The sequence below is a fragment of the Brachypodium distachyon genome, chromosome 3 (assembly GCF_000005505.3).
Source record: "Brachypodium distachyon strain Bd21 chromosome 3, Brachypodium_distachyon_v3.0, whole genome shotgun sequence".
NCBI lineage: Eukaryota > Viridiplantae > Streptophyta > Magnoliopsida > Poales > Poaceae > Brachypodium > Brachypodium distachyon.
This window is the reverse complement of record NC_016133.3, coordinates 53,770,895-53,795,857: the sequence shown is the minus strand read 5'-3', so window position 1 is coordinate 53,795,857 and position 24,963 is coordinate 53,770,895. Positions and strand designations below refer to the sequence as shown.

The 24,963-nt window shown below is 44.5% G+C and overlaps 7 protein-coding genes and 1 non-coding gene across 9 annotated transcripts; all 8 read right to left on the bottom strand.

The window, feature by feature from the left end:
• Positions 1 to 1,546: 1,546 nt before the first annotated feature.
• LOC112271701 lies at positions 1,547 to 4,605 on the bottom strand. Its single transcript, XM_024461470.1, has 6 exons — positions 4,428 to 4,605; positions 3,593 to 3,747; positions 3,358 to 3,497; positions 3,203 to 3,286; positions 2,496 to 2,955; positions 1,547 to 2,452 (listed from the first exon to the last, which is right to left on the bottom strand). Exons 1-6 carry the CDS (start codon positions 4,603 to 4,605, stop codon positions 2,171 to 2,173), a joined length of 1,299 nt encoding a protein of 432 aa, XP_024317238.1. The 3' UTR covers positions 1,547 to 2,170.
• LOC112271927 lies at positions 4,412 to 6,221 on the bottom strand. The gene is made up of 2 exons (XM_024462188.1): positions 5,781 to 6,221; positions 4,412 to 5,600 (listed from the first exon to the last, which is right to left on the bottom strand). Exon 2 carries the CDS (start codon positions 5,375 to 5,377, stop codon positions 4,610 to 4,612), a length of 768 nt encoding a protein of 255 aa, XP_024317956.1. The 5' UTR covers positions 5,378 to 5,600; positions 5,781 to 6,221; the 3' UTR covers positions 4,412 to 4,609.
• Positions 6,222 to 10,694: 4,473 nt separating this feature from the next.
• LOC100835108 lies at positions 10,695 to 11,451 on the bottom strand. The gene has a single exon (XM_003570185.4). The coding sequence runs from the start codon at positions 11,297 to 11,299 to the stop codon at positions 10,919 to 10,921; it is 381 nt and encodes a 126-aa protein (XP_003570233.1). The 5' UTR covers positions 11,300 to 11,451; the 3' UTR covers positions 10,695 to 10,918.
• Positions 11,452 to 12,131: 680 nt separating this feature from the next.
• Positions 12,132 to 13,309, bottom strand: LOC104583830. The gene has a single exon (XM_010237585.3). It carries the CDS (start codon positions 13,038 to 13,040, stop codon positions 12,483 to 12,485), a length of 558 nt encoding a protein of 185 aa, XP_010235887.1. The 5' UTR covers positions 13,041 to 13,309; the 3' UTR covers positions 12,132 to 12,482.
• A 1,543-nt stretch (positions 13,310 to 14,852) lies between these two features.
• LOC100834803 (short-chain dehydrogenase/reductase family 42E member 1) lies at positions 14,853 to 18,935 on the bottom strand. Of its 2 annotated transcripts, none has more exons than XM_003570184.4 (5): positions 18,531 to 18,935; positions 17,314 to 17,656; positions 16,834 to 17,105; positions 16,159 to 16,358; positions 14,853 to 15,591 (listed from the first exon to the last, which is right to left on the bottom strand). In XM_003570184.4, the coding sequence occupies exons 1-5, from the start codon at positions 18,718 to 18,720 to the stop codon at positions 15,157 to 15,159; spliced, it is 1,440 nt and encodes a 479-aa protein (XP_003570232.1). In that variant the 5' UTR covers positions 18,721 to 18,935; the 3' UTR covers positions 14,853 to 15,156. The 2 variants fall into 2 exon arrangements, with proteins under 2 accessions (XP_003570232.1, XP_024318005.1); XM_024462237.1 differs by lacking the exon at positions 18,531 to 18,935 and adding an exon at positions 17,795 to 18,451.
• Positions 18,936 to 19,173: 238 nt separating this feature from the next.
• LOC100843575 (cysteine protease XCP1) lies at positions 19,174 to 21,060 on the bottom strand. The gene is made up of 4 exons (XM_024460799.1): positions 20,561 to 21,060; positions 20,170 to 20,405; positions 19,934 to 20,074; positions 19,174 to 19,820 (listed from the first exon to the last, which is right to left on the bottom strand). Exons 1-4 carry the CDS (start codon positions 21,021 to 21,023, stop codon positions 19,590 to 19,592), a joined length of 1,071 nt encoding a protein of 356 aa, XP_024316567.1. The 5' UTR covers positions 21,024 to 21,060; the 3' UTR covers positions 19,174 to 19,589.
• Positions 19,290 to 19,361, bottom strand: TRNAQ-CUG. The gene has a single exon. It is a non-coding gene; the product is annotated as a tRNA-Gln (tRNA).
• Positions 21,061 to 22,284: 1,224 nt separating the features above from the next.
• On the bottom strand, positions 22,285 to 24,682 carry LOC100834502 (ribose-phosphate pyrophosphokinase 4). Its single transcript, XM_003570183.4, has 6 exons — positions 24,226 to 24,682; positions 23,722 to 24,133; positions 23,562 to 23,630; positions 23,292 to 23,420; positions 22,674 to 22,773; positions 22,285 to 22,588 (listed from the first exon to the last, which is right to left on the bottom strand). Exons 1-6 carry the CDS (start codon positions 24,360 to 24,362, stop codon positions 22,455 to 22,457), a joined length of 981 nt encoding a protein of 326 aa, XP_003570231.1. The 5' UTR covers positions 24,363 to 24,682; the 3' UTR covers positions 22,285 to 22,454.
• Positions 24,683 to 24,963: the final 281 nt, after the last annotated feature.

Sequence of the window (24,963 nt, the reverse complement as noted above, 5' to 3'; positions counted from 1 at the left end):
TTGGCGCTGGGAGGTGGGGGGAACCTCGGTTCCTCCTAAGATTATTCAAAAGTGTTTGCATATTTCAATTGTTTGCTTCCGATCGGCGACGCAATGGTGGAGATTGCGATGCCGTCGCAAATAAAGGTACTCTAGTTCTTCCTCTGCTGTGGTGGTGCCTCAACGGGTGTTGCTGCGGAGCCAGATATTTTTAATCCCCGTGAGTTTAGTGTACCCGATCTTGTGGATCTTGGGTTTGTGTACTCGCAGATCCGTTTATACGTATATGTTGAGTTTTTGTTAGTATGTCATGGTGCTTTTATTTGGTTTTATCTTTTGTAATTTTGGACTACTTCTCTGGCGTTCTAATGAAGATCTTGCGGTTCGACGACCTGCACGTTTAGGGGATTATCTCCGGCCCAAGTACGTTCAACGCTCATGGCTTCTCATCTTTTTGGATGAGCGACTCAAGGGGGATTTTCGAAACCTTTGAAGGTAGTCAAGTTCGTCCAGGGATAGGAGTAACGATGTTGCTGCTACAGTCTGGTTGCAGTCTTTATATTGAAGCCTCAGCAGAATTTTATGTTGCAAAGTATGAAATCACGGAGAAAATGTCTTTGAGAGATTTCATTGTAATTCTTAATTATAGGAGTTACCTTGTAGTTTCTAGAGTCGATCCAAACCATTGTACCTCTAATGGTTCTCTAGTTTGAATAAAGTTGCAGGTTATTCTAAAAAAAAAGCCAGTCGCGACGCCCTGACCGAAAAGCTAGATATTCAAGCCAGGCTCTAGCTTTCTGCTCGAAGCCGGGCTTGAAAACTCGAGAAAAGCTCAAAACACTTATACTTTGAAATTAATAAATTAGTATTTTAGAGTTCAAAAGTACATTGTTTTATTGTTCTGGGCCAGGTTGGGCTTGGCATTTTCGCTTGTGTTTTTTTAAAGAAAGAAGTCCACATTTCACCCTCAAATGTCACGCTCCGGCCGCATAACCCCCTGAAGTCCAAAACCGGTTATTTAGACCCCTGAATTTCGTAATACCATTTAAATCTGCTCCTAAGTGGTTTTAGAGCCTACGTGGCACATTTAGGGCGGTTTAGGGGCTGATTAGGCTTTTTGGACTCGCCGACGTGGCCAAATCGGTTAAATCGGCCCGTCTTCTTACCGTAGCTCCCGAAATCCCCAAATCCGCCCTCGTGCTAACCCTAGAAATCGAGAGGCCCCAATCCTCGGCCGCGGCAATCCCATCCCGATGGATCGCAGTTCCGGCTGATCGACGAGGTGGTATGGTGCTTCGCGAGGCAGTTCCGGTGGTTCGAGGTCGTCGTTTCCCCCGTTGTCGTCGCCCATCCCGTACCGCGAGAAGCCAATGGAATACTCGCCGGCGGTGCTATGCGACTGTGGGATGAAGTCACCACGTTGGATTTCGTGGAGCCTGAAGAACCCAGGGAGGAGGTACCACACATGCCCCTTACGCCGGGTAAGTTTTGCAGTGGTCGCGCTCTCTGTCTCTGAAAATTTACAGTTTTCGTCATTTGAAAATTTCCTTTGTGGGTATTTCAGGTTTCTAGCAGATGCAGATTTTTTCTATGGCATGACCCAGCAGCTCCATCATTCTTGAGAGATTTAATTGGAGATCTTCGTGACTGCTGTGTCAAATCGAAGAAGGAAAATGAAATGCTGAAGTCTGAACTTGGAGATGTTGAAATGCAGCTTCTTCAGACAAAACAGAAGCTGGATGAAGAGGAGAAGAAGGTGGTTTCACTACAGAATGCCAAGAGAACAAGGAATGAGATGCGAAGTCTGAAGATCTTCATTTTTTTTTCCTAGTTTGTGTCTTAGTTTGTGTTATGTGGGCAGTGATTGATATGGAAAATCCACTGGAATGTGGGCAGTGCTTCGTAAGTAGATTATATTATGTGGGCAGTGCTAATAAGATCAGATTCTTGAATGTTGTTGTTTCGCATGAGAATGAGAACAGAAATTTGGCATGTTGTCTTTATTTCAGAACTGAAGGAAAACAATTACTAATTTCAGAACATAACCAAAACCACAGTGACAGATAACATGTTGTCCTCATTTCAGAACAATTACTAATTCCAGAACAGGACCACAGTGCATTACATAGACACTTCCAAAAGACTTTCAAGTTTCACAACATTCCAGATGCAACTATTCCTATTACATGGATCACTTCCCAGATGAAGAGCCTTCATTAACATTTTTTGCCATTTTGGCAGCCTTAAAAGCTGCCAGGTTGAAAACACAATGAGAAGGTTGCAACCTTGTCATTTTGGTTGGCTGGGAGCTTGTCCGTGAACTCTGGCTTCCTCCAATGTTGCAAGAAGTTTCTTTCCTTTTGCTTGGTGCTCCCCCAATCCTTAGTGCAGTTTGTTTCCTTGTAGCTACTCCTTCCAAGTTCTTGAGTATATATTCTTTCTTGTTCCTTGGTGTAGGTTGGGGTGCAGGATCCTAATAATTCAACTTATGTTAGTACTGTAAATAAAATGCATACCTTTCCTTTGCTAGCTTTTTTAGCATTTTCAGCTTCAAAAGAAGCCTTGTCAGCTTTTCTCTTCTTTGCTGATTGCTTCACTATATGAGCATTGACATTATGGTTGACATTAGGGTTGTTCTTGGAGCTCTTCATGTTGTGGCCCTGTCTATGGCACAGGCTACAAGTGATTTTTGTGCCAACCTTTGACATCTTACTTCCCTTAGGTGCCTCTCCTGGTTCTCTTCTCCTCTCTACCTTAGGCCTACCTGGCATCTTGATGAAACCAGGTGCTAGTGGCCTATGATGGTCTGCTGTTGGCCGACTGTCATCTCCCTCAAGTGGCTCCAGACAGTGATCATATATCTTGTGATATACTGCAATAGAGAAGCAGTTTGCAATATAATCATCAACCTGCTTGGAGCTCTTGTAGATTGCACTAATGGCATGGCAACATGGCAAGCCTGACAGCTGCCAATACCTGCAGGTGCAAACCCTGTTCTCCAATGAGACAGTAAACTTAAATCTACCATGTTCTGTAACCTCAAAGCCATCCTTTCCATTGCAAAGAACATTGCAATTTGCAGATCTATTGATGTTCTGTTTCAACTTCTTGAACACATTAGGACATATTGTCCCTTTCCACTTGCTTGTCTTGCTTCTGCACTCCTGTATCCTCACCATCATGTTTCTTCTAATCCACTCTAGCATTGACAATAGGCAGATACCTTGATTCCAGGATCATGTTGTTAAATGATTCACACACGTTATTATCAACTGAATCACAGTTAGAACCTAGCTTCAAGTGAGCCCTGCTCCAGTGTTCAAGAGATGTTTTCATCATATCTGTTGCTCCTTCTGGTGTTACCTGAGCCAGCCTTACCTGTTATAATTGAAGAGCACTCTATTTGGAGATTTTGCACACCTCCAGAACAGCTTCTGAAGATCATGGTCAGGCTGTTTCTTCTTCCAATTAGCATATATGAGTCTAGCACACATCCTGTGCTCAGCCTTTGAAACTAACTGCAGGTGAGTTGTACATAGTCAGCATGTTGCCATCATAAGCAAGTATTAATTGAGATTATGGCATTGAGACAACAAATTACTAAGTTGTATACCTTTTGCTGATCAGATATGAATACCCATCCTTCTCCTTGATCTTTAATTTTGAGATCTTTATCCAGAAAGTCAAGAAACCAATACCAGGAATCTGTAGTCTCCTTCTCAACTACTGCCCAAGCTATTGGGTACATCTGGTTATTTGCATCTCTACCTAATGCACACAACAACTGCCCATAGCAAGCTCCTTTGAAGAAGCACCCATCTAGCCCAACTACTCTCCTACATCCAGCTAGAAAGCCATTTTTACATGCATTGAAGCACATGTAAAACCTTTGAAATACATGCCTGCCATCAGGCTGATCTAGGTCTAGCATTACATGCACAGTGCTACCTGGGTTGCTTCTCAACAATTCCAGCTGATAGTCAAAGACTTGAGAATATTCACCATGGGTTGCATCAAACATTTTCTTCAACATAATATTCTTGGCCCTTTTACATTTGGAAATGTGTACATCAACTCCAATGTCCTGAAGTACAGTTTCTTTTACGTTTTCAAGCTTCCATGTAGGGTTTGCCATAATCAACTTTCCATATTTGGCAGCAATCACATTTGCTGTTACCAAGTTGTTGTCTCTTTTAGGAATACAATTATGTTCATCCACTAATGTAGAAACTTGCAACCACTTATTCTTGGTTGTCTTTGATGCATATATCAACCATTTGCAACCAGGCCATGAACAATGAACTCTTATCTTGTCCTTCTCATCTTTAGTGAAAAGCAGATGTACATGCTGTTTTATCCCATACCTGATGAGAGCCTTCTTCATGTGTTCCTTGCTTCTAAACACCATACCAAACTTGAATTTCGCCTTTTCAGCTTTGCTGTCATACCTAGGCCATTCACTTTTCCTCCTTTTGAATATCTTCCCACCTTCACAATCACTCTCCTCATCATAAGAGCAATCATCATCTGAATCGAAGTAAGGTGTATCAGACCCTTCAATAGATCTGCTACATTCTCTTCAACAACATTATTATCCTTGACAATTGGACCTCTAGTGGCACCCATCTTCTTAGCCCTCTTCTGGCTCCTTATCTCTAGCAATCTTCCTTACTTGTTCTACTTCTGAGTCCTCACCTGAGCTGCATTCTTCTGGAGGTACATATTCAATGTCACTTTCATCTTCAGTATTTTCAGGTTCCACTTGTTCCATCTCACTTGTTTCATTCTTGGCCCTTTTACTTGATGGTGCTACTTCAGGCTGACTTGATGGCTTTGGACCTGGATGTTTCCTCTTGGCTTTGCTTGCTGCTGCTAATTTAGGTTTAGGCTGAATTGATGGATGTGGAACTGCAGGTATTAAGCTCCTCTTTGCTCTCTTCCTCTTATCTTCCTGACTGTAACCATAAAACTGCCTGAAAGACTCTAGATGTGCATCTAGTTCATCCTTAGTTGGGGTCACATCTGTTGAGTTGTGTGTGTCCTTCTCAGAACTCTTGGGTGTGCTAAACCCTTCTCTCCTTGGTGAGATTATAAGATTCTCCATGTCATCTTCTATTGTTTCAACGGAAGGTGCATCACATAAAAGTGCAGACACAAATTCTGAATCCACTTCCTGTACATGGACTAGAGGAACTTTACTTCCTTTATGCTTTGAATATGTCTCACCAATTCTTATGTCAACCACACCATCATCTTGCTCCTGCTCCTGTGCCTCATTATTTGCCTCATTGTCTGCCTCCCAGTCACTTTCCTCAGCATTTTCCTGTTCCACTTCTTCAGAATCAAAATGCTCCACATAGAGTTCTGCAACACCACCATCTGTCATGGCATTATCCATCCTCTTTACTGAATCATCATCAAACAACAGAGACAGTCCATCCTCCAATGAGTTCCTAGGAAAGAGCCAATGAATCTTCAGTTGCCTCTTAGCAACATACCATTCTGTTTCAGCACAGATCAAGTCCTTAAGGGATTCCTTGATTTCATAAAAGGACGGCTTATCTCTCTTCAGATGAAAAGTATACTCTGCCCCACCCACATACTGCAGTGTCCCTTCCGATCTAACAAATAGACCACAAATGCGGCATCTGATTGAGATGTAATCGAGCGGGTCGAAATCCTCTGAGCCTAAAAATCGAAGAAACCCTACGTCCATTTCGGAACAATTTGCACTAACCCTACGAACCGAAGAACCCTAACACTGAGATGAGAAGGAAGTGGAAAGATCAGATGGCACTGACCTTTATCCATGGCGAGATTCCGCTGACCGACCCGTGTTGCAGATCATTTGCACGCGCCTTGCTCCGATTCACCGCGAAGGGTGCGTCGCCGCCGGGATGGAGATGGTGACGGCTCGACTGGGAAGGGAGAGGAGATGAAACGACAGAAATGAATCGCGCGGCGATTTGGTTCCCGTACCAACCGATTCGGCCACGTCAGCGAGTCCAAAAAGCCTAATCAGCCCCTAAACCGCCCTAAATGTGCCACGTAGGCTCTAAAACCGCTTAGGGGCGTGAATTAAATGGTATTACGGAATTCAGGTGTTTAAATAACCGGTTTTGGACTTCGGTGGGTTATGCGGCCGGAGCGTGACATTTGAGAGTGAAATATGGACTTCTTTCTTTTTTAAAAGCTCAGCCCAAAACCCAGTTCGGCCAAGGATGCCCATGCAAAGTGTTGAACTAACCATGCCAGATTTTGGACATCAAGGTGGAATAATTATAATGCCACGAAGACAAATGTTGAGACGTATAACCTCAACGCTGGAGTGGCTGCCACTGACCAAAAAGGTTCAAAATTTATTAGATTTCCTACATATGGTCGTTTCCACATGAAGTTTTGGACAAATATCACATATATATGTTAGTTTTTGCATTCCCTTCCCCGATTCGAGACGAACTATTTTCTTGTACATGTTTCTTTGGAACATTTTAATGGGAGCTGCTATACAGCGCTCCTTTCTTCCTATCCGGGACATAATGCCTGAAGCCGGCAATGGGTCGCATCTGGTGCTGCCTTTAACAAGACCAACTTTTGAATGAAAACTCAAAATTCATATATATATTTATGATTCTTCGTAGAATGTTGAGTGCTAAAAAAGAATCTTCGAGAGTTATAGAAAAAATGTTTGCATAGTTCAAAAAATTGTTCGGGTGTTAAAAAAATGTCCACGCGAGAGACATATATGGTCATGTAGTATGCAGACTTCTTTCCCTCCGATCCAACTTCTCAAAAAAGCAGATATGTGTTCCCCTGCTGTCAAAAAGGAAAAAGGAAATGTATATTCCCCTTCTAGCCGATATACTACCAGTGTTGCTGTTTTTTTATGTCAAAAAAGAAAACCTGTGTATTTGACGTTATTCTAGATGCTCCTATGTATCTGGAATAATAAACCAAAACCCAACTCATTAAGCTGTCAACAGTACTTAAAAAAGCAGTATTAGTAGGATTACAGGTCACCTGAAATGAGCCACACATACTTCGCATCGCATACAAATAACGTCATCATATGAAAAAAAGAGTTCTTTTTGGCTCCCATCATTTAGACCTGAGATTATATAATTCGTTTTGGATTTCAGGAACCAACTTGTCCGTTGACATGAAATTGGACACAACACTTCAATATGAAATTCTATGAAATCGCATCTATACCTAATCCTAGTTCCTCTCTAGAAGACAACATTTCTCTGAATTTGTCTCTTATTATACAAATCCATGTGGCAAACAAATATGATTTTTGAATCTAAAATTCAAATTCAGCCAAGTGAAATCATTTCAAAAAGAATTATTTCGTTTAGAAAACCATTGACAGCCTCAACAGATATGCCATCAGCCAGCTTCTTTGGTCAATCACAATTTCAAGCCAGAATGGAATACAAGTGCGCAGCAGAACTAAATCTGAAGACAAGACGCAAGCTTCTCATGGTGATACTAAAGCAGGCATGAATGCAGAGCACCACAAGAATCAAACAAGTCATCAGAAGATAGTTTTCATACAGTACCAATGGTTGTTTTCGTTACGATGTAATCCTTGTAACTAATATTCTGTTTAATCTCAGTTTACTGGTATAACAACTCCAGTATTCAAAAGCAATTTTGTAACCCCTAACCCTAGGGCTTATTTGGGAGACAGGTATGTCTTGGTACCAATGCCACTCCCCCAAACAACCCTAAAAATGTACTCCAGAGGTATTCATGAAACAGCAAACCATCACAAACATTGTGTCAATTACAAACACATGTATCAATTAATTTTGGCACAAAGTGCTAATCTTTATTTTTCACGGAATCATAGACCTCGTCGATAACATGAAAATTAAGACAGGTAACCACATATTATTGCCAGAAAACAGCTCTTCATTTATTTTTTTCATTGGATAAGTTATACAGGATTGTTCCTTGCTGCAAGTACCTGTGAACTGAAACGTACATGAAGAATTGAAGAAGCACATGGTCATTAGCAGTGGCGGAGCTACCCCATTATGGAAGCCTGGGCAAGATCCATTGTAAAGTAAAGTTTGCCCAATTTTTTTGCTAAGTTAATCATCTTCTTTACTTTGATCAAAGGGAGATTGATGAATGGAGCCTGGGCAATTGCCCAGGGTGGCCAGGCCTTGGCTCCGCCCATGGTCATTAGTCATAAATGTAATCAACTTTTTTTTTATCAAAATCTCATTTAGATCATGATTAGATTACCACAACAATTGTACCTGGTTACAAAAATAATAATTCGCACATTATCTTTGCATGGTTAAGTTAACTGCTGAACTTCTCCATAGCTAATTCAACTGTAGACTGGGTACATCATATAATTTTGCACCCTGCATGAAGCTACGACACAACCATGCTAGCAAGTAGCAACTGAACATTACTGTACCTGTGTACTGATGTCATGTATAGAACATTTCCATGTGGCACCTTGTATGAAAATTAGCAATCTATAATATGCTTCAAGATCTTATGATTTCATCTAGCTGTGTGTTAAACAACACCGTGGATGCTGTTCTCTACCAACTGATGTCCCGAAATTTGCTAGAGAGAGAGTAACAAGATCAAGATTCATTACTACTTGGTTTTGCCGCATTGAAACTGCTTTAGCTTAAAAATTCAATGTTTAACATCAACTATCATGACAATGAAGGTATAGTAGTGTAAATGCCAAAACCAATACTACTTTCTCAAAAATTAAAGTAGTGTAAATGCCAAAACTAATACTCCCTCCGTCCAACAAAAGATGTCTCAAGTTTGTCAAAATTTGGATGTATCTAGACATTACTTAGTGTATAGATGCATTCAAATTTAGTCAAAGTTGAGACATCCTTTGTTGGACGGAGGGAGTACCACTTTCTCAAAAATTAATAGCAAAGTTGGTCTAATTCTAGGCAACTAATGCAGGGTGCATATTCTTTAAACCATGAATAATCGAGCTAACAACATGTTGCTACCTGTGCTTTGATGTCACATTTGAAACACTAAAATACATCGTTGGAAGATCTGAAGACCAATTATAAGGTCGTCAAAATACTGGTACTTCAGTTGGAACCTTAGAATATTGCATCTGCATTATAATTGCCATCACATGTATCAGCTGCATAAATGTTGAAAGCATCACCATTTTATCAAAACTTAATACAACGGAATGTAATACAAGACAAATCAACAACGAGATACCGTTAAGCATGGATATATGGATGCTAACACGACCTAATGCCATGAACCAATCATTTCTTACAAGTTAGAACAATGATGTCACTTCCAATTCGAAACCGTAATGCCTAGCATCTGCTGCATCAGTGTGTAACATCAGCGACTTTGTCTTCACTCTATAAATGATGACCTAGTGCAGAAGCAATCATAACATTAGACATATTTTAACCCCAGATACGCTACTAATAGACCACACATGGTGCATGAAGCAAGAAAGTAATACTCATCAGCTTAGTATAATAATATTGTTTCCATATAAAACTTCACACGTATTCTAGAACAAATATATAAAACTTTACACCACGAATCTGCTGCATAATAACATCTAACATCAACGCCTTTGTCGTCACCTCTATAAATGATGACTAAATGCAGAAACCCTTACTAGTTACCCATGCATGATAACTGAGATATTCTAACAGCAGCTACGCTACTATGAACTACATGTTCTGCATGAATTAATAATGTCATTTCCATGTCAACTGTAATGCCTAGCATCTGCTTCATAATAACGTCTAACATCAACAGCTTCGTCGACACATCTACAAATGATGACTAAATGAAGAAACAATCGCTAGTTTATCTAAGCATAAATACTCCAGATTTCACAGGTATACTGTTACACTGTACTATAGCAGGTAATGTGAAACTTGACACATCCACGTTCTTCCGCACTTCGATAGTAAACCATCTATAAGCGTATTGTAGCTGCAACTTAAACAGTAGAACATGGTAAAAGCAATATTGCATCCTTTGAAAGTTTATAAATGGCAGGACTTCCTCAGACCTCAGAAGGTCTACTGCCTGCCTCACTAAATAGAAATAAAAGATCACAGGTTATATACGTAGGAAGTAATACTGGTACGGTGATACTCAAACATGTTACACAAGCATATTTGAATGATTCAACAACTGATCTAGAAATGGAAATTACAAAACATTTGTTGCCACAGAAGACATAGTAGAGCACCCTTATGCCAATCAATATTCCTGGCAAGAAAGGAATACTATGCAACCGACTTCAACAGTATATAAAAACATATGCAGGCACAAATATAAAAATACAGTACAGAGTAGTAAATAGTAACGTAACTAGTAACCATGCTGGTAACTTGAGCTGAGTAGTAAAAGATGCAGATACTGTTAGAATTCAAACTTGGCGGTATCCATGACACACCCTGAAAACATGGAACCATGACTAACAGGTAAACCGTAAAATAACTCAAACTCATAGTAAAACCGGACTAGATAACTTCTTCGCTCAGACAAAGGGCCTAACTAAAGCATGAAAAACAGCACAAAATATAGAGCGGTGCACCAGCTCATTGCACTAGTCTAACAGTAACAAGTGATTAAAATGGCTGAACCACCTGCAGTTCCCAGAGCTATAACACAGTACAGTATGTCACAAAAATTCTCCTATCAGCAGCATAAAAGCAAGCAGATTCTATAGGGAGCTAAACCATCCACACAGATATATAGCATCGCATAGTGTAGTAAATGTAAATGTTACAAACTAACCCCACCAACATAAGTAAGCTGAGATGAGAACTAAAGATGCAATACACTAATAATAGAGTTCAAACATTGCATCCACCACAAGCCCCAAAAGCACAGAACAGGTTTACAGGATACTATTCAGAAGCGGAACCAAAATAGACAGGTCCCCCCTTCACTGGGCCTTAGCGGCAACGACACCTTCCTCCTTCTCCCCCAGTTCGACCTCCTTGCCCTCTCCCTTTCTCTCGCTCTCATCCTCTTCTGCCGGGAGCGGCGGCGCGGACGGCTCGGCTGTGGCGAAGGCGGGCTCCTTTTCCTCGCCAACGTCGGTGGTGGCAGACGCAGGCCCCTTGTCCTCGTCAGGGACGGCGGCGGCGGGGTCCTCATCCGGGTCGCGGGAGGGGTTGGTGGAGCGGGAGACGGCGGCGCGGAGGCGGTCGAGGAAGGGCTTGAAGGCGGTCTCGACGGTTAACCAGGCAAGGACGAGGCCGCCGGTGACGACGACGGCCGTCTTCAGGGCGCCGCCCTCGCGCTGGCCTCCTCCTTTCGCCATGGCTGCTCGGGTCCGGGCGCGTGGATTGCGATGGGGATGGGTTGGATGTGTGGCGTGCGATACGTGCCTGCGTGGGGAATGCGCCGCTTGTGGGGTTTGGGGGTTTTGTGCGGAAAGCTTTGTCCTGCTCGGTACGACGGTACCGCACGAAAGAGAAAGGCGAGGAAGGAAGAACCTCAAAGAAAAAGGAAAAAATAAAGGCGAGGAAAGAAGAAAGCAACTTGTTTTGCTGACCGGATTGGCGGGCCTTGCGTTGGCGTCCAGAAGCTTCTAGGGTGTAAAGAGGCCCAAAAGAGTCGGGAGGTGATTGGGCTTTCTGTGAATGGGCCTATATGCCATCATGTCAGTACCAAAGCGTCATCTCCTTGCTCTCTTCATTCTCAAAGAAAAAATCTCCTTGCGCTCTCTCTCTCTCACGTCCATTTCCTTCTAAAAAAAAACTGTAAGCATGAACCGCAGGCACGTTTCCCAATCATTTGTTTCTGGTGGTGCGCATCTAACACGCTCATGTGACAGATTCCGACATTCTACCCGTTTCGCATTGTGACGCTTCACCTATGCGCCAAATTACGGCCACACTCGTTTCATTTGCTTCTTTTATTTACGTTTCCGTCTCGATCCTTTGCTGATAACACCGACAATACAAGTCTAGCAGAGTACAGTACGAAATTGCTGTTGGCCTCACCAGCTATTCTTAGCTGAACATTTATTTTGAAGGGAAGCTGTAGACATTAGGAAATGCATGTGCTGGCAGATGGTGGATGCTAGCTGGTAGCAACCGGAAAGATACTTACCGGAGTTCAGATCTGATGGCATCTCAAGACAAAGAGCATACGAGCATGAATCTGCATTAGCTTTTATTTACTGCAGGAGGCAAAAACATAAGGAATCATCCCAACATTTACATCGTCCGACGAACCCAAAAGAATGGAAAGAACGAACAAAACACTTGGTATATCTATACGCATGGACATTAGATCTAGTAGACAAGAAACAGAATGGTAAAAACTACAATTTCATCCCCAGCTAAATTCCCAAACAATAGTACGGAGTAATTGTCTTCGCCATCACCCCAAACCTGAATCATCATCTTCTTCTCGAGCGCCTCCTCGTATCGATTTGGATCTCATGGCGAGACCACCAGATCTTAGTCTTGTCCCACTTGTCCCTAGCACGCCCGGCCTCAATGCGCCATGGCTTGGCCGTACTGGAAGCTTCTCTGGGTGTAGGCGAACGGCGCCGGCGGCTTGCACTGCGCCTTGTGCGCCGCCGAGGTGGGCAGCGAGTGGTGCTTGTGCTGTGTGGTGGGCAGCGAGTGGGAGGACACGACGAGCCGCCGGACCCCGGAGCGCACCTTGTAGAGGATGTGCGCCCAGGTGCCCTTGCTCTGGCGGCCGAGGGCGGCCACCTCCTCCTCGTTCATCTCGAGGTCGCCGGCGAAGCCGAGCTTCTTGGAGAGCAGCCAGCCGACGCCCCAGTCCCACCACCGCTTGAGCGGGCCGCCCGCGGCGCCGGCGAACGCGGCGAGCGACGGCGCGGACCTGGACCGCCGGAAGGCCCACTCGGCGGAGGCGGAGGAGATGGGCTGGATCTTGCCCGAGAAGGTGGACAGCCGCTTCCTCAGGCCCATGAGGTGGCTCTCCTCCTTGCTGCCGCCGCCTTGGAAGGTGGGCAGGTCGTCTTTGAGCGGCCTGGTCGGCAAGAACCTCGCCTTCTGGATGTTCTCCAGGATGGTGGCCATGCCGCCCGTGACGCCAACCAAGCAAACAGGAAAGAAGAGAAGAAGGAGGTTTCAGGTCTCAGGTGCAAACGCAATGGCCTTCTCCAGATCTCCTCTTCTTCTAGTTTCTGTGGGTTGGCAAAGACAGAGGAAGAAGAGTCGCAGAAGAACGCGTGTGTATATGTGGTGGTGCTACGCCGAGAACTTACGTTTCGGCCTCGGGGTCGCAGCTGTGTGTGGACAACAGGCTGGTTTTTATTCACGCATAGGCATAGGGGGCCACGAAGTGTGCAGCTGAAACCTGAACCCAAAAGGCTTTGTCGTTAACAGGGAGGCGACGTGAAATGAACTGGAGCCGTGTTGGCGTGTGCATGATGGGTGTCAGCTGCCGGTGCGGCGTGCCTGAACCGCCTGGCATTGCCACCTGCCGCGTCCCTTTGACATCCACCACGTGGCGGAAACTGGCTGACTTTGCTGCCGCGACAAAATTCTCAAGCCCTCCTTCCTTGGCCTTTATGTGGAGTTTTCAGGTTTGCCAAGGAGATGAACTGGTCTCCGTGTATGACAACAGGGAGGTAAAATGCGGGAAGTTATCGTTGACGGTGTCCTCTGAATTAGTATGATCGAAGTCATCAAACGGATGGTACTACCCAGATCATCCTGTAACGACGCCTCTCCGTTCTGCACATGCCAGTTTCGCTGGAACCTTTGATGATCAATAATACTACTACTCCAGTTCATTTATAAAAAAAGAAGGGCTGCTACATGTCTGTGTTGGGTTAGCACTAGGATAATAATAATGATAGAAGATGTATACTAGCAGGCGAAGCGGCATTATCAACAAAAGCAAAAAAAAGTGAAGTCCATATGACTATATGGAGAGAACATGGGCACGAATCATCCAAACGCCACTATGGCGCTACCGGGAACTATTTTGTCATCTTCCGTGTGCAGGGTGCTCATGAGCTTCAGTAGGTAGGCCTTTCCAGCAACAGGACTTACGCTTTCTTTCTTTCTCGTGCATGCATCCATGTTGGCAGAAATCAACAAACATCGTTCAGCGTTTCCAGACAGAAACTAGTCGATCTGCTCGATTTTTCCGCCGCGTTTCACGCCAAGATCAGTGGAACCTCGTCCCCATGTGTTCCATGCGCCGGTGAAGTGCACTAGTGCAGTTCGGCCCAGAAATGCCAGAATGGGAACCACAGGACTACAGGAGTTGTTGGTCCAGACTCCAGAGTAGATGCGACTCGGGTGAAGCTAGCGCACGGCACAGCTCACAGAAAGCTAGCTAGCTGCGGTTGAGAAGTCCAGCTCCTCCGGCATGACAGCCGGGCCCCGCCCTTTGGTCTCTATGACTCGATCGTCGGTTGCTTCCTCTCGCCGACACCACCAACGTCTGTTTAAACGGAAAGGGGCGAGGGTAGGTGGAAGAATCCGCCGAGTGGAAGGGCGCAACTGCAGCTTTCTTCTTTTCTTTTTTGCAGCGTAGCAGCAGTTTGACAACTGACCCGTCCGTCTGTCGTACGCTGAACCGGACATCATCAGGCTGTAATAATGTGCCTTGTTCCGTCCAATGGGTTTCCAGTTCAGAGGTTGGTAGTGCCGTAATGGCAGCTGCGAGCAAAAACAAAACAAAAGCCAAGCCAATTAGCCAAACAATGACTGCGATTATAATTTTATTCCTGTTCTCACAGGCAAGATAGGATTTTAGGCGATGCGCTGGATCTGGCACGCGACGAAACACGAGACGTTGTTTAGCTTGTACTAGTTACGGAGTATTATACAGTTCAAAGTGTGTTGCTAGCTTGGTGAATGCTTTAAAATTTGTCGGGTGAATGGTCACGTTCGTCCTGACAGTGACTTGTTAAAACCACTCGAAACAAGTAAAACCTGATACATTAGGTTACAGGTACAACTCAACCATGTGCTGCAACCTTTCGGTTTGCTTCCATGCAAAACTCATGTAAAACATTGCAGGAAGGGAAGGGCGCTGACTCTGCCCACTCCATATCTCTCTAGTCACACATAACACAGAAGTGGAGTTTCTACATCAGCACTACATCCTGTGGCATTTTGGCTGGAAACTATTGGTCTTAGGGAATCCCCAGAGGACGTGGAGTACAGGAGCACAAATTTACACTCTCGCTCTCTTAAGCAGGTACCTGAGGGAGAACACTCCCAGAGCAAAGGTTTGCCAAAACCACCCCGCAGCGTTCCTTGGGTCGACCTTTTTCGCCAGGAACCAGGCATAGACACCTTCGGCAGCATGCGCAACAACCGCTGCCAGGAAGACTAGCCGAATCACCAACATTTTCCGGAAAACGAATAGATGAATGGCAAGCAACCATTTCAATGGACCAACAGGTGGAAGGCAAGCAGCAGAAAAGATGGCCAACATCCCGATCGTTACAGCCAACCAAGTAAATATGGTCGGACCATCTAGTTCTCTCCTCTTCCGCTCCTGCCAGTAGGAGATAGTTGCAGCCAAGCCTTCCCGAGGGCTCGTCATAGGTACATAGCCAAGTTCCTCTTTAGCTTTTAAAAATGAGAAGTAGTGTGTAACACCCACCTGTCACAATCAACTACCAGCATTAGTATATTATAGCAATTCTACTTCCCTAGCCAAGCATACGTATTTCTGTAGAGATACCCCCTTGAAAATGAACCATTTTCAAAATAATGCTGAAATAGCTGTAACTCATATATATGGCATATGCATCATAGCATTATTTTAGGGCGAATAGGTTTAATATTGTTATCCACTTCCCCTTTCTCCGATTCAATGTGAAAGGGGAAGTGGATAATAATATTATACATTGCTCATCGTGATGAAAACAATTGCCATGACATGAAAATAGTATTTTTTTTAATTGAATCGGCATATATACAACTTGCAAGTGTAAAACCTAGAGATGCAAATGGGTCACCATTATGGTCCCTCCGACCCTACTTCAACCAAATGAACTAACATTTCAAAGTCACATCACTTTCTTGAAAACTAGTTCATTTGTTTTGAACCAGAGAGGGTTAGAGGGTACCCTAGTGGTGACCCATATTGCATCTCTAGTAAAACCACATAATCTTACTTTCAAGGGACTGCAGTAGGTAAACTCATTAACACGGCGAATAGACTTACCTTGTACACTTCAGCAGGAAGAATAAGAGGCTGAGCAATCCATTTACTATCTAACCATGGATAGAATAATGTACATATGAACAAAAAGAATCTTGAAATGGCGAGGGCAATCGGGGTATCGAGTTTAACTCGAGGAACCGCATATCCCAGACTTCGGAACAAAGGGCTGATGATAAATTCGAAAGTATTAACCGGTGCTCCTGAAAAAAAAATCCTCGATTAGGAAAAACACTTTTATTTTACGGTATAATCAGTTACTCCGTAACAAAAAAGGTTAATAAGGGACATGTACCAAATACTATATACCTGTTAAAGGTTGCGGTTTTTTACTGAATGAAAACATAACTGATAAAACATCAAGTACATGTTAGAAACAATTTTCTAATCATTAAGCTTTGAACTCAGAAGGAAAAGTGACAAAATAAGCACTTTCAGTTTGTAGCATTGCAACAAGTAGAATAGATGTGGGGATCACATCACTAATGTTCTGTGTTTAGTTGAAGTAACCAACTAACCATGTTACAAGTCTGAGAAAAAATGGTCACACTGATATGCAGAAGGCATATGGAAATTCAGAACATAGTACCATGAGTGTAATAGTAGAACTAGGTAACTGTATACAAAGTTCAGAATAGTAAGGCAGGAGTAGAAATCATGCAGGCTGACAGGAATTACCATCGCATATGAAATACGCTTGACCAGCTGCTACAGGAGTTCCCTTCCTGCCAGGAATGTCATCTAAAAGTCCCATGCTTGCCAATATCAAGGCAAGAACAAGATTATCCACATAGAGCCAATCTGTCTTAACATTTGGACCCCCAATCTTGAAGAATGCCAATCCCAATTTAGCAAGGGACAAGATTCTTGGAAGATGGCGCTCTTCACCTGGACCATAGATAGCAGCCGGACGAATTGCACAGGTATAAAGACGAGTACTTTTACTACTCCTGTAGGGAAACATTAAATCAGTAAGAAAGCCTGCAAGGTGTCATGTTCAAATGCCAATCGGAATTCCAAACAAAACCATTTTTTTGTCTCCTAAAAGATACAGCAATTTAAGGAGTTGTTCACATGCTAGAATTAGCATACCGTATTAGGCATTGATGCAGAAACAGAAATATGCATACCGTGACAAAAATAAAAGAATTAACTTACTTAGCTTGCCGAGCATTACTCTTCAGCACCAACTGTTCAGCAATTGATTTGCTACGCCCATAAGCATCAACATGATCTTCAATGGGAAAATAAGGCAACGTTTCATTGCCATTGACAATTGGCTCTCCTCCAAACACCACGTTATATGTGCTTACATACACAAGCCTTCTAACACCATGCTCATGGCAAGCATCCAGTACATTGCACGTCCCATTTATATTGATGTCATCTGTTCGCCCTGTCTGTACCATTTCTTTCCCTGACATGCCATATGAAGCGAGGTGGAAGACACAGTCCACGTTTCGGAAAACCCTTTCCACATCCTCCTTCTTTCTTACATCCCCTACAACACAAAGCCACCCTCCAGATATTTAATAATTCAGAGAGTGCATCAGGTATGGATAGACAACGCAAAGCATGATGGTCTACTGGATACTGATAGTGTTAGTGTTGTTATGTTAAGAAGGAAAGATGTAAGTACCCCTCCCTATTTGAAGCTAAATAAACAACTCAAGGAGTGCTGGCCGTGTAATCTCCGCAGAATGGACTCCAATCTGCAGCTGAATTTAGTGGTAGAACTAAAACCTAGTAAGAAGAGGTAGCAGAATAGTGTATCATAATTAGAATTTCGAAAATCAGTTCTGTAAACTACATGCATCTAACCTCGTGGAGCAACCTATGTACTACATTAGCTGAACTAGATTTGAGGGGTACAGCCATACTGAAGAGAGGTGAAAGACACATCCCATGTTGCCGAAAACTCTTCCCACATCCTCCTTCTTTCTAACATCCCCTACAACACGAAGCCACCCGCCAGATATTTAATAATTCAGAGCGTGCATCAGATATGGATAGACAATCCTGGGCATGATGGTCTAATGGATACTGATAGTGTTAGTGTTGCCATGTTAAGAAGGAACGATCAAGTTCCCCTCCCTGCTTGAAGCTAAATAAACACGCTGGGGAGGCTGGCCGTGTAGTCTCCTTGGAACAGACACTAATTTACAGCTTAATTTAGTGGTAGAACTAAAACCAAGTAAGAAGAGGTACCAGAATTTTGTAGGAGTGTCATAATTCGAAAATCCATTATGTAAATTACGTAATCGTGTGGAGCAACATATGTACTACTACTACATTAGCTGAACTACATTTGGAGGTTACAGCTAATACTGAAGCAGAGCCATGGCAGTTTGGGCGAGATGGGGAAAGTGAGGAACCTTGGAAGAAGCGGACGCCGGCGTCGAGGAGCTGCTGGGACCAGGAGGAGGAGGCGCGCAGGTCGAGGGACCGGACCTCCTGGGCGCCGCGGCGGAGCAGCTCCAGGCAGAGGGCGGCGCCGACGAAGCCCTGCCCGCCCGTCACCGCGAACCGCACGCCCTCAATCCCCTCGTTCTCGCTCAGATGCATCTTCACGCCTCCCTCACTCTTCAGCCTTCACGAGTTCACGCGCGTATGGTCTCGGCCGTGGGATTGGGGGGCGGAGAAAACAAGGTGGAGTAGAAGTCGCCGCCGCCGACGACCTTGTTAACGGTCAGTCTCTACTACCTGGTCCGGATGGCGACCGGCTCGCTAGCTGATGGGAGTCTCTCCAGGGAGAGTGGTCAGGGCCCAGGTCCGGGGCGGTGGATGTCCTTACTAATGTTTTGAAAACTAGCTAAATGAACTTGCGTTACTACCGATAAAATATATTAGAAACCACATATTAAATTGTTGTGTTATGAGGCGGTAAGCTTTTGTTTTACAATAGAGGAAAAGAGGTGACGTTTCACCTCCACCGATTGCCTCTTTTATAAGAGTAACGATACCCATTAGATTACATCCAAATGTCCTTACCAACAGAATTGCAATTTACAAAAAATAGAGGTCCGAAAAACAACCTTTGTTTCTTTCTGACCTGGTGAACTCTTTGTCGAGAATCATGGGTTCACGACGATGTGGCAAAAGAATTTGCAATTTATACAAATTTACAAAAATAAAGGTCCCACCGAGACTTGAACTCGGGTTACTGGATTCAGAGTCCAATGTCCTAACCACTAGACCATGGGACCTCGTTGTGCTAATGGGACAAAGAAAGTATCTTATCACACTTTCTTCAGTGGCTCCCAGGTACTCCTCAGCCAGTCCTTCCGATGGGCTGCGAACTGAACTGAAGTACCCAAGACGACACGGTCCTCGGTTCCACTGGACATCCGGGTTCAATTGAATGAATGACGTTGCTTCCATATGGTTGCTTGGGATGAATCACAAGACACATCACATATGTACTGCTTACAAAATTAAGCTCCGTGGCCTGTAATGCTCTTGGTAGGGTAAGAAGCCATGCTGTAGATGCTGCACACGCCCTCCGGTTTCCCGGTGCCCCTCTTTATCCTGAAATACCCTTGCTCCCCCCAGCTCTTGCCCCACGAGTTCTTCATGATGATGTAGTCCTGGCCATCAGATGAACCGTATCCGACTGCCGTCAGCGCATGATCCAGTTCAGTGCCACACGAACCTTCAAACACCCCCTGCAGTCAGACACACGCATACCCGGATATGATAATTGTCAGTTGTTTTTTGTGTCATGTTCCATGCTTCCATCATGGTAATTGGTAAATAGCAGTTGACCATTTCTTCTTACCCTTTTGTAGAATTGGAAGTCTTTGCTGCCTGCAGCTATGCCCACGCTGATGGGCTGGTGAGCCAATGCTTTCAGTAGGCTTACCTCGCTGTTCTCCGGGACATCCTCGTAACCACTTATCGTGACGACTTTGGATTGAGGCTAAGCAGTAAGCACCAGAGCAAAGAAGCAATATCCACTGTTAGAGTTCGCATTATCTCTGAAGAATTCTTTTGTTCATTGTGCCAAGTGCCAACCTGCTTTTCTTTGCAGTAGCCCTCTTCCATGAGATACGGGTAGTCATCGTCGGTGTGGATCCCCAGGTTCCCCATTATGTAGGCGAAGGCGAAGTCCATGAAACCACCTCCGCAGCCATGATCGAAGGTGGTGTCGCAGTCCATCAGCTCCTGCTCCGACAGCGATTCCAACTTGCCTGTCGCAATCTGGTTTATTCCTTCGACGGCTGCCACGGTCGAGAAGGCCCAGCAACTTCCTGAAATCAAGTTGAATGTTCCTTATCGCGTTCTTCTTAAACTTACTGCATTATAAATTTATAACTGCTACTATTTCAATTGAACTACAGTAGTATTGATGAACTGAAACTGTGAGATAAACAAATGGTGTGCAGAGTTCAGATGCTGTCCTTACCGCATTCTCCTTGGTTCTTGACCGGCGTCACTGCTCCCTTCTTTCTCCAGTCCACTGACCAGGGCAAATTCACGGAGTTCTCGTACCTGAACGCCGTCGGAGCGCGTGCCGGGCCGTCCATTCCAGTCTTCAATCCTAGATAAGTGGACTTGAATTCTTCGTGAGCGACGTCGGCGAACTGATTTAAGCCTAGCCAGTAGCTCCCATTCCTCCTGTTTGTTTCCACAATGTGCTTCAGGTTCTGCTTGAACACCTCATACCTCTTCACCTTCTCCTCTGGGCTCACATAGATCTTGCTATGCTTAACTGACCACGAACTAAAGAGATCAACAAGCTTATATGGCAATGCGAGATCCTCCTGCGAGTACCCGACAACCGAGGGATCATTGTGGCTAGCACTAGAAGAATATGCTACAAAGCCTAGCGACAAGAAGAACAATGAGAGCTTTGATCCCATGGCCATGGTAGTATTTCTTGTGATGAAATTGCCAGAAACACATGAACACCTTTATATTGATCGCTAGCCATGTTTCTTGCAAGCAATTCATCTCACCTGATATGGCCCTTGTGGTTCAAGCTTTGACGGAGTAGTACCTTGCTTTACGAGGAAGCTGCAGTTGCAGACTTGCAGGTATGCTCTTTATGATGTTTAAATCTTGGTTTTGGTAGCTCTGCGCATTAGAATATGAGTAGCATATGCTTGCAGCATTGCACACCGACTGGAGGTAACTTGTTCAGACATGCGAGGCAGCTGCATAGTGGTTTTTTAGAAGGATGGAACAAGTATCTTTTGCTTAGTTGCTCAAGTCATCACCAGTAGATGTACCTCATGCCATTCTATAATCAGATTGGAACAAACAACTTGTATTTTATTAACATATTTCCAACAGCTCGTATTTTCAAGTTCGAGTTTGGCGCACATCACCTCACCAGTATACTGGGAAGTATACTATCAGGTGAAAAGTGCACCTTAAATGTACAAATTCCACGAGGATGGGGCGCACAAGTTTCAGAGAAGAACATATCACTTTTACCAAGGGAAGTAGTAAAACTATTTCAGATTTTTGTTTTCACTTATAGGCCTCATTCCCATGGAGTTTGCTCATCTTGACCTGATAGTTCAAATCATGTTATTGACGACAAGTTCAAAATTCTTGGATCTACCATACGAGTTTCTTTGGTGTGTATGCGGACTAAAAAAAATTAAAAAAAAATCCTGATGCCTTTTCTATGTAGTTTCACTTTCACATGGCAGCATATGTTGTTTCTGCAGCACTGTAAAGCGTAAGATTGCAGCCGCAAACAGCAAAGTAAGATAATTAATCTCTGTGGAGGACCTGGAGGTTGCTGCATTGAATCACTCCAAATATGTATCCATTACGCAAGCACGCTCTACCAAAAACTCAAGACCATTTGTCTTTGTTGGTCAAACGTTCCGGTCACTTTTTTGGGCCTTTCCCATGCTGCAAGACTGGCAAGGATTGCTTGCGTCTTGATGATTCACCACCTGCAGAGAGGGGTAGCAATCGCACGGTCACACCTCCATCCATCATGCAGCATACAGCGCAGGTGCGCAGCTAACGCGGTGCAACCACCCAAAAATGTACTCAAATCAAATGCAGAAGCTAGAATTTCAGCATAATTTCAACCAAATGCAGCACTCAAGTTTCAGGGCATTAGTAGAAACTAAAACACTGATCAAGACCACTTGCTCAAAAAGAGAATAGCGAGAGCACTGCAATAATGCCAGGTTTTATTTCATCACGTCTTGGGGCAGTTTATGGAGGCTTCAGATTCAACATAATTAGATAAACTAGCTCCACATTATTTGTTTTGCTGGAGCTGGAAATGAACTCCTCTTACATATGGGACCAGCCCATCTCACATTGCAAGTTCATATCTGAAGGGCATCAGCAATCGAGCCCGCAAGGCTCAACACCTCAAATGGAGAATGTCGACTAATGGCTTTCACTGTCTGAGGGCACGAATCTGTTATCCAGAAGTAAGCAAACTGGTCGCCTGGTCCAGCTGTGAGAAAAAAAAAGAACGATAAGCAAATAGAAGCTTGAATAGCTTGAGAAAAAAAAAGGGAACAGGGATAAACCACAATTACCAGAATTAGCAGTCATGAACCGTTCATATGACTGATTGGGGAACACGGCATGAGTCACATAGGCACTAACTTTTGCAGCACCATGAGCAGCCAAAACTTTCTGCAGGACAGAACAGAAATATTCATGAAAAAAGACAAGTGTATGCGGCCAGAAGGCCATGGACGTATCATAATTAACACCTGAAAAAGGTTACTTCTATTTGTTTGAACAACGACTTAAAGTAAATATGTTACACCAAGTCGACCCACTGCGTGAAGATTCATGTACCACTGACTCTTTTTATAACAAGGTTCTACAAAGGAATAAAATTAAACTTCCTCACTTTACAAGACTTAGCCTGCTGGTAGTTGTGTCAAATCTGGATTCAGGTCAAATATGCATTGTGGAAGAGATTACATTTTTTTGGGTCCGACAATTAAAATCGATGGCATCGGCACAAGATTGTATCCATCCGCAGTCACAACAGAATTGTTGTGGAAAAGAAAAAATATAATATAGGTAAAACCTAAGTCAAAATAGACCATTTTCGGAAGAAGAAAATCATAATAAACTAGACGCATTAGCTTCTCGTATAATGGCTAAGCAATCAAATTGGCAGTTGCATGATATGTTGATACCTGGCATTCTCTAAGAGTTCCTCCAGATTGCACTAAATCATCGACAATAACAACATGTCGCCCTTCAGGATTCCCTTCTTTAATCCGAACTATCCTCTTGTCGCCTTCACGAACCTTCGCACAGACAACCTACATAGTTAAACAACTTTATCATCAGAAAAATCAAGTCCTTAAGCCTGAAAATATAAAACCGGGCAAATCCTCATTTTAACATAAACAGAAAGGAACTAAAATTTGATATATCCAAGCATTCACACAGAACACGCTGACCATTGGAAAGTTGACCAATAGCTTGTGGAAGCGCTTCCACGCCCCATCATCTGGGAAGGCAATTGTGATCTGCGCCAACACAAAAGGATAGTCACAGCTGCTGCAACAAGGATTCATAAAATAAATTGACATTAACACGGCAGCTACTGCTGCTACACACATTTTCGGCGTCCGGGAGTTGGCGGAGGCGCTGCAGCAGGAGCGGTATCCCGGTCTCGAAGCAGGGCAGGACGTCGTCCCCAAAGTAGAACCTCTCCTGGAGCGCGTGGATGTCGTAGATGACGACGCTGGTCGGCCCGCCGCGGGACTTGGGGATCATGGAGAGGACGCGCGCGAGCGTGAAGGCGGTAGCGACGTCACCTTCCTCCTCGACGCGCTCGAAGGACCCCGTGGGGAAGAAGGGCAGCACGAGCGTGAAGGAGGCGATGAAGAGCTTGGGCAGCGCGAAGATGACGGAGATCTGCTCGAAGATGACCGCCGGCGAGCTGAAGGACGCCAGGAACGCCACGTGCTGCCCCCGGATGTCGTGCGCGTTGTTGATGAACAGGTTCGGGAACCCATCGGGGAAGTTCCTGATGGTGGTGCCATGGTGTTGTTGGACGAATCAAACTGCTTCGGGAAATCAATTGTGCGAGAGGAAGAGGAGTGGGAGCGGGTGACGTACCTCCAGTTGATGGACTGGAGCTGGATGGCGTCGGAGCTGGCGGCGACCTTGAGGGCGAGCTCCTCGCACTCGGCGCAGTAGAAGAGGTTTATCTGCTTCTTCACCTTGTGCTTCGGGGCAGGAGCGGCCACCTCCATCTCGTCCCGGCGGCGGCGGCGGCGGCGCGGACAGGGGAGCGGCGCGAGGGGAACCCAGGAAAGAACGGCGTGGGAAGAGGCTCCTCTGGGTATCGGCTTCTATTGAGATTTTTCGAGTATTGATTCCCCCCTCTTTTCGTTCCAAGTACTACTGCTCTAAACCCTAGACCCACCGCGCTACGAATCGGCCCGTGATGGCAATAGGGTAGGAGATTAAAATTGGTAATGTGTGATTGGTTGTGGGGTTGAAGGCAGAGCAGAGGGGCGAGCGAACTGGGGAAGAAGACAGTGCGATTTTTATGGACAAGACTGTTTGATCAGGGGCGGCATGATTCGGCATGGAGTGCGCCGCCGCCAGCACGGCGACCATCGTGAACCACGCAGGCAGCACCTGGGCACGCCGCGGCCGGCGTCGCATCAGTTGCCACGTCTCTTTCTCTCCCGGAGCGCTTTCTGGTTACTGAACTTCTTATCAACACGAGAATTTCACCCAAAAAATCCTTTTCAAAACAAAAAAAAAAGTCGCTCAAATTTCACACGGAAGCCAAATTTCTGCAATCTTCAATAAACGGGACAACAAAAACGTGGTTCCGATGGAAGA

Bases quoted from the DNA above. Each gene is read 5' to 3' on its own strand.
- LOC112271701 (XM_024461470.1), bottom strand. From the start codon at position 4,605: ATGGGTGCCACTAGAGGTCCAATTGTCAAGGATAATAATGTTGTTGAA. The intron at 3,748-4,427 runs GTATGACAGCAA...TGTGTGCATTAG, and splicing joins AGGAAAAGTGAATGGCCTAG to GTAGAGATGCAAATAACCAG. The intron at 3,287-3,357 runs GTAAGGCTGGCT...ACACTGGAGCAG, and splicing joins GTGCTCTTCAATTATAACAG to GGCTCACTTGAAGCTAGGTT.
- LOC112271927 (XM_024462188.1), bottom strand. From the start codon at position 5,377: ATGGATAATGCCATGACAGATGGTGGTGTTGCAGAACTCTATGTGGAG.
- LOC100843575 (XM_024460799.1), bottom strand. From the start codon at position 21,023: ATGGCCATGGGATCAAAGCTCTCATTGTTCTTCTTGTCGCTAGGCTTT. The intron at 20,406-20,560 runs GTAAGGACAGCA...ACTTGATTTCAG, and splicing joins CAAGAACCAAGGAGAATGCG to GAAGTTGCTGGGCCTTCTCG. The intron at 20,075-20,169 runs GTTGGCACTTGG...CTTACTGCTTAG, and splicing joins GCTACTGCAAAGAAAAGCAG to CCTCAATCCAAAGTCGTCAC.
- LOC100834803 (XM_003570184.4), bottom strand. From the start codon at position 18,720: ATGCATCTGAGCGAGAACGAGGGGATTGAGGGCGTGCGGTTCGCGGTG. The intron at 17,657-18,530 runs GTTCCTCACTTT...TTTGTGTTGTAG, and splicing joins CGGCGTCCGCTTCTTCCAAG to GGGATGTAAGAAAGAAGGAG. The intron at 16,359-16,833 runs GTAATTCCTGTC...TTTTTTTTTCAG, and splicing joins AGCGTATTTCATATGCGATG to GAGCACCGGTTAATACTTTC.
- LOC104583830 (XM_010237585.3), bottom strand. From the start codon at position 13,040: ATGGCCACCATCCTGGAGAACATCCAGAAGGCGAGGTTCTTGCCGACC.
- LOC100835108 (XM_003570185.4), bottom strand. From the start codon at position 11,299: ATGGCGAAAGGAGGAGGCCAGCGCGAGGGCGGCGCCCTGAAGACGGCC.
- LOC100834502 (XM_003570183.4), bottom strand. From the start codon at position 24,362: ATGGAGGTGGCCGCTCCTGCCCCGAAGCACAAGGTGAAGAAGCAGATA. The intron at 24,134-24,225 runs GTACGTCACCCG...CACCACCATCAG, and splicing joins CTCCAGTCCATCAACTGGAG to GAACTTCCCCGATGGGTTCC. The intron at 22,589-22,673 runs GTAATTGTGGTT...TTTTTCTCACAG, and splicing joins GTTCATGACTGCTAATTCTG to CTGGACCAGGCGACCAGTTT.